Raw genomic sequence first — 9,321 nt, forward strand, 5'->3', positions numbered from 1 at the left:
TCAGCACTAATAAAAGAAATGTATGATGTGTTTCTTTTATATCAAGTGTTTTTGAATACTTTACATGCTTAAAATACACTGAAGTCTTATATTCTCAGCTGTTTACAGTTATATTTTCGGTTAAATGGTTTGGCCAGGTTATGGTGAGAATGCTGATCTATAGGATCATGTACCAGGTTTTGAAAATGAAATCTGTGCGGGGTTGTTGCTCCAGTCAGTGTGGGATGTGCGCTGATATAGCTGCTTCCGTTTGGGCCACGGCTTGCGTGGCCTCACCGGTGGCTCGGCAGCGGCAAGTGCTTCTTAGGTAGTTTGTGCACCTGTTTTATAGCAGACATTTTGCGCCAAAACAGGCGGGTCTTAAACACCATAGCCAATATTGTAATATTGAAAGAAGAGAGTTTTCAACTAGGTCGTGTAAGAAGGGACTCCCCATATGCATTAATAAACACAATGTTAAGTTTCAGATCTGATAGCTTATTAAAGCTGTTGCATTTTTAATTGCATTTATTTGAGTGCAAGACACAGAAGCAACATTTTGCATAACATTGTGTACAACAGGGGTGACCAACCCTGCTCCTGGAGAGCTACCTTCCTGCAGAGTTTAGCTCCAACACACCTGCCTGTCATTTTCAAGTAATCCTAAAGACCTTGATAAGCTGGTTCAGGTGTGTTTGATTAGGGTTGGATCTAAACTCTGCAAATATGCATTTCTCCAGCCATTTGTGGGCCATTGCGTATTCCCCACTGAGGCAAATAGATCGATATCTGCTTTGCCAAATATTTCCCAAATTCTCAATACAGTTTGAGGATGAAGTCGCCATTCACCCGGTATCACCCCTTTGCATGACAATAGGTCCGCTCTGTAATTCAGGTTACCTGGGACATACGACGCTCTCAGCAAGAGGAGATTACTGCTCGTTTCATAGGAGGAGGTATTGCGTCAGTCTCAACAGTGGTGGTGAATGAATGTAAATATAATTCCGCCATGTTTTCGGAGCGAACCAGGACGACAGTTCGCTATTTCTGACTGAAAATCCTTTAAGGCTAGGAATACAGCCGCTAGCTCTAGGTGGTTGATGTGCCACTCTTTATTCGAACCGGTCCAGGTGCTGAAAGTCGGGTGTCCAAACGCCGACCCCCCCCAACCTGTGTTTGAAGCATCCGTAGTCACCACTTTCCACCTGACAACCTGCCCCAGCGTGACACCTCGCTGGTAAAAGGCAGGGGCTGTCCAGGGTGCTAAAGCAGCTATACAGCAGTGGGATACAGTGATGGCACACGCCACTTGAACCAGCACCGAAGAGGTCTCATGTGTAAGAGACCTAATGGAATGATGGTGGATGCTGCCGCCATAAACCCCAATGCTTTTTGAAACCGCTTCAGTGGAAATGTTCTCCCCAGTTTAAACTGAGACAGACACTGTAGAATGGCCTGAACGCGCCTGCTTGTGGAGTTGAGGTGGACTCCCAAAAAGGAGATTTGTTGGCTGGGCATGCAAATTTGATCATTTGATCCTTTTTTGCACCCATTCAGAAATACCTGTTAGGGTTTGTTAATAAACACAATGTCAAGTGTACTGAGTCATAAGGGAACTATCCGCTCACTGCCGCGTCTGGGGTGTGTCACCTCATGATTCACACTTGCAGTGTAAATGGCTTCATCTGTTAATATGGGTGCCAAAACGAAAATGAGCTGCTCACGCCTCGCTCATGGAGGATGTGTGAACCCGCATAATAGAGGAGCCACATAATGTTTCTACAGCTTAACAAAAAAAAAAACAGTTAGAAACGCTTTGACAGATGAAACATAAATCCAATAAATACACAATTACATGCTTTGTCAATGTTTTTATGCAGTTAGGGTATTTTACAAGAAAGGCTAATAGTGTAGCTTTTAACGTCATAAAGAAAGCTACAAACAATATGTTTTCTGCCTTATATGAACAGAATCCACATACGATCATAAAAGGATGTCATTGTACACTGTGGAGTTTTGAAGTTTAGAGCAGCAAAAATAGTTAACCTAGTGTAAATAGTCATGTTAACATTTAGCTTTATGCTAAGCTAAAATGCTATTTCTTGGCTTGACATGCATCTGTTACCAGATATGATTATATTTTATAATGAAAATGCACGTTGGAGCATAACTTTTTTCCCTAGTAAGACCTTTGATATTAGAGCAGAATGTACAGCAAAAATCTTATTCTTAATGAAAATGTTTTTCTGTAAAAATATCTAAAAGTCCTTAAAAAAAAGATGCCAGTGCTGAAGAAGTAATCCAAAGTATTTAGATTACATTACTAAATTTGAGTAATCCAACAGAATAGGTTACACATTTAATTTTACAGCATGTATTCTGTAATCTGTATCAGAATAGTTGCTAAACGTAACATTCCCAACCCTGATTATGCAATAAAAATAGAAACTTTTGAAAAGAATAAAAATATTTATGACATAAAATGCTACATTTTATGTTTTCTAGGTCACTAATCAAATTTAAGCAATTTGTTACAGCTAATATGTTACATAATGTATTAGATTAATGGTATGTAATGTGTGCAAATGTCTGCAACAAAAATGCTGCACTTAAGGTGATTCATGTTTTAATTGAAATGTCAACACAGATTAAGAAACTCTTCATAAATCAAAAGCCACACACTATCTATTGACAGAAGAAGTGCCTTTTATTAGCTCAGCTTAAAAGGACCCCGGAGCCCCATAGTTTACTGAGCAAATCAAAGCACGGTGTACTTTCTGTACTGAACATCACTTTAGATGAAAAGATAATGACAAGTAACTGTACAGATAAACTTCAGACAGTAGCATTGTAGTATAATATTAAAGTCTTATTACAATCCCTGATTATTTACCATTATAGTCCTTCATCGTCCAATAGAATACTTCAACCTGGTATAGTCAGGAGTTCCTTAGTAGCACTCACAAAAATGCTCATTAGTGTTTAGAAACAACTGCTACCTTTATTTGGTCCAGAAGACAATGATGAGCAACAGTTCAGACCATGAGGCTAAAGGAAAGGCAAAAACAGGGACAACTGTACTGTAAAGGCAGGCTTGGCATTGGGACGACAGGTCAGCTAGAAATGTCCCTAGTTTCAACAGTAGTACAGAAGAAAGACGTTAACTGAAGCTGAACTGGCTTAAGAGAGTCAGGTTACGGTGACAAGTGGCCTCTGATTTAAAGAATGCAACAATCAGAGTCTTCCTTCTTTTCTCGACGCCTCTGTCCTCCAGGCTGAGACGCGGCCTGGCCTCTCATCTGCAGGAAAATAAACACAAGAATGCATTTTTGAGTTCAATTTTAATCACTCAGATTATTACATATTTATGTCTTGGTTTCATCCAAAAGATATTAACTTAATATGTTGACACTCAAACTGCTACACCAAACCCATGATTACTTCAAAGGCAGCATTCACAACACATTTCAATTCTGTAATGTGACAGATTTCCAAGTGACCATATACAGTTGAAGTCAGAAGTTTACATACACCTTAACCAAATACATTTATACTCAGTTTTTCACAATTCCTGACATTTAATCGTAGAAAGCATTCCCTGTCTTAGGTCAGTTAGGATCACTACATTTTAAGAATGTGAAATGTCAGAATAATAGTAGAGAGAATGATTTATTCTAGCTTTTATTTCTTTCATCACATTCCCAGTGGGTCAGAAGTTTACATACACTTTGTTAGTATTTGATAGCATTGCGTTTACATTTTTTAACTTGGGTCAAATGTTTTGGGTAGCCTTCCACAAGATTCTCACAATAAGTAGCTGGAATTTTTGCCCATTCCTCCAGACAGAACTGGTGTAACTGAGTCAGAGGCCTCCTTGCACACACTTTTTCAGTTCTGCCCACAAAGTTTCTATCGGACTGAGGTCAGGGCTTTGTGATGGCCACTCAAATACCTTTACTTTGTTGTCCTTAAGCCATTTTGCCACAATTTTGGAGGTATGCTTGTGGTCACTGCCCATTTGGAACAGAGCTTTAACTTCCTGGCTGATGTCTTGAGATGTTGCTTCAATATATCTGCATAATTTTCCTTCCTCATGATGCCATCTATTTTGTGAAGTGCACCAGTCCCTCCAGCAGCAAAGCACCCCACAACATGATGCTGTCACCCCCATGCATCACGGTTGGGATGGTGTTCTTCAGCTTGCAAGACCCTTTTTCCTCCAAACATAATGATGATCATTATGGGCAAACAGTTCCATTTGTTTTTATCATAAGACCAGAGGAGATCTCTCCAAAAAGTAAGATCTTTGTCCCCATGTGCACTTCCAAACTGTAGTCTGGCTTTTTTATGGCGGTTTTGGAGCAGTGGCTTCTTCCATGCTGAGCAGTCTTTCAGGTTATGTCGATATAGGACTAATTTTACTGTGGATATAGATACTTGTCTACCTGTTTCCACTGTTTTCGCACCAAACTATGTTAATCTCTAGAAGACAGAATGTGTCTACTTCCTGAGCAGTATGACGGCTGCTTGGTCTCATGATGTTTATACTTGCGTACTACTGTTTGCACAGATGAATGTAGTACCTCAGGCATTTGAAAATTGCTCCCAATGATGAACTGGTCTTGGCTTATTACTTTTGATTTTCCCAGGATGTCAAGCAAAGAGGCACTGAGTTTGAAGGTAGGCCTTAAAATACATCCACAGGTACACCTCCTATCAGAAGCTAATTGGCTAATTGCCTGGAATTTTCCAAGCTGCATAAAGACACAGTTAACTTGGTGTATGTAAACTTGTGACCCACTGAAATTGTAATATAGTAAATTAAATGTGAAACAATCTGTCTGTAAACAATTGTTGGAAAATTACTGGTGTCATGCACAAAGTTGATGTCCTAAACGACTTGCCAAAACTGTATTTTGCTAATATGAAATCTGTGGAGTGGTTAAAAAATTAGTTTTAATGACTTCAACTGTCACAAACGCCCACGAAGGCGCCTCCTCGATCGGCCACCGGAGATCCGATTCACCTGAGTTCTAATTACCCACATACCGGGCTTAATTAATCCACAGCTGATCTCCATTCATCTCCCTCTATTTAAGCTACACGCAGTCTCACACTCACTGCGAAGTCTTGTTAGTCCCGACTACTCTACTGAGCGTTCTAGTTACTATCCCTGTTGATTATCTGCTTTCCGACCTTGCTCTCCCTTCTGACTACGATTGATTGCTGCCTACCTACCTGAACTCTTGCCCGCCTCTACGTATTGCCACTTGCTGCCTGCCCTGACGTTCTGTCTGCCTCACTACGCTCTCAGCCTGCCTACAAGTGCCCTGCTTCCCCATTGCTTGACCATTGCCTGTTCATATCTGTGAGTTCAATTAATAAACTGCTTATGGATCCCAACTTACCTGAGTCTGTGTTACATCAACTGTATTTGTAAGGAAATATGATGTAGAGTGTGACATGGTCTTATATATGGGGAATCGATTGGATGGGAGTAATTTAATTGGAAGAATTTCTTTTTTCACGTTTCGATGAAAGATTATGGAAACATTTATTTTTATTTATTTTTTCATTTAAAATGCCATGATCAAGAATCGTCAGTAATGGGTAAGAAATCAAAAATGGAAGGTTGATCCTCTACACATTACTAATTACTTTTCTAAAATCATCATTTGATTACTTTTCTGATTACTAAAAAAGAGATCACATTACAAAACACTTGATTTTTAAGTTACATTCTAAAACAATTTTCACAATTTGTTTTTACGCTAAACAAATTCAAAATAATTTCTTTATTACCTCCTTGTTCATTATCAGTGTCCCTTCATCTGTCATAAAAATACAAACAGATGTAGACATGAACAATGTTTTAAACTTATTCTACATGGATAAAAGGATTTTTGGAATGTGTGTAACCCAAGTAATGTACTTAAAATTAATTAAGTTGATTGAAAGTCAGTAACTGTAATCTAATTACAAGAATTTAAATTGGATCTGTTACACTACTTTTTTTACTTAAAAAAGTAAGTAGACTACAGTAACTAATTACTTTGTAATCAGATCACACCCAACACTGTATCGTGATCAATAAGTCCAGGGACATTTATTAGAAAAAAAAACTGGAGCAGTCAAAGTTAACGGATTAATGCATGCAAGTAATACAATATATTTAAAGCGTTATTTTTTTATTATTGCAATTAACGAATTTACTGATAATAAAGCAGAAACCAGCGTATACACTGGTTGGAAGGGCAGAAACTTTGCAATGTGTCCGCCCAGAGTCATTACACTGACACACACCACAAACACACAGAGCAGTAATTCAGTGATAAAAATGTATGTATTTGGCAGAATGATGGAGAAAGGAACTCTTAACGCTATTTGCTCTACAAAACAAGCTCAGATGGGACTTTTGACAAAAATCAAAGTACTTTGCAGCCTCTGTAAGGTGCAATTTAATTACCAAAGAAGCACCTCATGTCTTAACTATCACAAAAATACAGAGCATTATTGAGTTCAAAGTGGCACTTGATGCCGGCATTGACGTCCTGATGCGAATCGTGAACGTGGCTTCACTATTGCTGTCGCAAAGTGGATAGCAACAGTCTTTGTAGGATGAGTTTAGAGATGTAATGCCCATTGCAATGAAAATGCAACCTATGTGGTGACTAGTTATTCCAATTAGTTAACCTCCCACTCATAGGCGGAAATCGCGCGGGGGGGGGTCGGGACCCCCCCTATCTGAGGGTTGCCCCCCCTAAAATATCATTAAAATATGTGTATTGTAAATAATATAATGATATATTCTTAAAATAATTGTTTAAGAAATAAAATAATACAAATGCAAACGGGACAACAACAAAAAACTCCTTGGTGTCCCCTTCAAAAATTGCTCTTGAGCATTGTTATGTTTATTGTCCCCCCAACATTTTGATGAAATTTTTACCCCTGCTCCCACTTAGACTTTGAAAACGTTTAATGTTACTTGAAGTATATATAGTCAAATATCAGCACTTTAAAACTCAAAAATGAAAAACAAAAGTAGGGTGAACGTTAATTTCACATTGTCTTTTAGCTTTACAAACAAAATGTGGGTCAATCCCCATTTCTTTTTAGAATTCTTTCATTTATTTTTTCCAGTTTTCAATACTATTATTTTTCCTCTTCCTGAATCCCAGTCTCTGCAATATGTTTTGCCAGTGTAAAGTACTAACCAGCAACCATTAAACATACCAAGATAGACATGTTCATGAATGGTAATTTTCAAGCTGACATAAGCAGGCACAATTACAGACATTCATGAAAGAAATTATTAAATACAGTAGCTAGCCCCTAATGTTTCAAGTACAATGCCATCAGCTTCTATTGGAGATCCTAAGGTGAGAAGAAAGTACCTGTCCTGCTGAGGGTTGCTGCTGCTGTTGTTGTTGTTGTTGCTGTGGTTGCTGGTATTCCTCCTGCTGCAGTTGTCTGGCCAGCTCCAGATCACTCAAGGGTCCAGGAGCTTCACCCTGCTCCTGCTGCAGGGACATCGCCACCAGATAGTCCTGAAATTACAGACGACACATTGAACAATGAAAAGACAACAAGATTGAGGTCAAAAAAACATTTTTTAGACATATACCAAAGCTATGTTCTAACCATGAATATTCTTGATCAGAGCCAAGTAAAAAACACATATACTACAAAATGAATTGGGCCTAAAATTATCTACTTTAAGTACTAATATTGATTTATTGTCTTTTGCTATTATTACTGCCTTTAAGAAAACAAATAAGTAATAAGGAGCATCTCAAGTCACCTGGTCGATCTGCATTTGCTGCTGTTGCTGAGCAGTGGGTTGGCTGGCTGCTGAGGATTTCTGGGATGGGTGACACAATCTGAAGTCTGAGTCACAGAAGTTTCCATCCCCTTCCACATTGTGAAGACTCTCCCACACCACACTCTCCTCCTGCAGGAAACCCTGATCTGTGACCAGTATGTAGAGGTGGCCCTACAATTTCCCACAATGAACACAAAGACCACTGATCAGCAGGTCAAATGTATGAATATGAGCTAGAAAGACACTGAAAATTGAAGTGCACTTGTCATTATTTCCAATAAATTGTCCTGTAAAGGAAAAACTTTAACCCTGCTGAACTGTAAAATGCTTATTATAAACTCAAGAAACACATTATAATGCTCCTTACTTTTTCCTTGCAATTCACACAAACCCTTACAAAGTGCAATTATTATGAAATAATATTGAACCTGAGGGCAAAAACACTAAATAATAATTAGCTTGTTCTATTGGTATAACTGTGTCTATACATGTTCTCCATTTTTGGGGGTGGTTTGGCTTGACGGCACAGGGACCGTTATAATCAGCTTAGGACAATAGAGAGTGTTGGCGTGGGAGGCTGGTAAACACCTTGTGCTTTATCATGGTGCTGAAGTGATTGTTTCTGAAAAACACAGACAGCTCGCCCTCTTTGGCTGTTGTGTTGAGCTCACACAGGCCGTGATATGACAGCTGGGTTGCTGTGGACTCCAAAAACTGCTCTGCTATCAAACCTGTCAACATAAAGAGATTATGAGAGATAATGACTTGCATTCAGGCATTAGTACAACACAGAAGTTCAAACACTGTGTAATTTCAAACACTAATATGCAGTGGTAAGGGAAAGTATGTGATCCCTTTGGTATTAGCTGGTTTTCTGCATTAATTGGTCATATAATATGTCATCATCTTCATCAAGGGCATAGAAAAACACAAACAATTGTAATCTTTCATGTTTTTCTTGAACACCCCCTTAAACATGCACAGTGCAGTGGAAAAGTAAGTGGGTTTAATAATTGGTCAATCCTCCTTTGGCAGCAATAACCTCAACCAAGTGTCTTCGGTAGCTGCGTATTAGACCGGCACAACGTTCAGAATTTTTTGGACCATTGTTCCTGAAGGAACTGCTTCAGCTCAGCTATATTTTTAGGATGTCTGGTGTGAATGGCTCTCTTGAGGTCATTCCACAGGATCTCTGTTGGGTTAAGGTCTGGGCTCTGACTGGGACACTCCAAAAGGTGGATTTTCTTTTTTTGAAGCCATTCTGTAATGGATTTACTTTGATGTCAAGGGTCATTGTCCTGCTGCATAACCCAACATTATCCTGTAGGATATTTTGATAAACTTGGGAATTCACTTTTCTGCAAATCAGTCCACAAAAATGTACCCAGTAGCGTTGTTGAGTGACGAGGTGGTCTTTGGCAAACATCAGGCACGCAGCAATGTTTTTGTTGGAAAGCAGCAGCTTCTTTTGTGGTGTAACGCCATGGACACCATGCCTGTTTAATGCTTTCCATAGA

At 39.0% G+C, this 9,321-nt stretch overlaps 1 protein-coding gene across 1 annotated transcript in view; it reads right to left on the bottom strand.

Annotated features, from left to right (window-relative positions):
* Positions 1 to 1,872: 1,872 nt before the first annotated feature.
* Positions 1,873 to 9,321, bottom strand: part of LOC127619457 (ubiquitin carboxyl-terminal hydrolase MINDY-1-like) — an 8,725-nt gene continuing 1,276 nt past the window's right edge. Inside the window, exons 2-5 of the mRNA XM_052092313.1 lie at positions 8,393 to 8,535; positions 7,784 to 7,975; positions 7,377 to 7,529; positions 1,873 to 3,278 (exon numbers count right to left, since the gene is read on the bottom strand). Of these exons, the coding sequence (XP_051948273.1) occupies positions 3,198 to 3,278; positions 7,377 to 7,529; positions 7,784 to 7,975; positions 8,393 to 8,535 (569 nt within the window). The 3' untranslated portion in view covers positions 1,873 to 3,197. The remainder of the gene's footprint in view (positions 3,279 to 7,376; positions 7,530 to 7,783; positions 7,976 to 8,392; positions 8,536 to 9,321) is intronic.

Source organism: Xyrauchen texanus, chromosome 26, assembly GCF_025860055.1.
Source record: "Xyrauchen texanus isolate HMW12.3.18 chromosome 26, RBS_HiC_50CHRs, whole genome shotgun sequence".
Lineage (NCBI taxonomy): Eukaryota > Metazoa > Chordata > Actinopteri > Cypriniformes > Catostomidae > Xyrauchen > Xyrauchen texanus.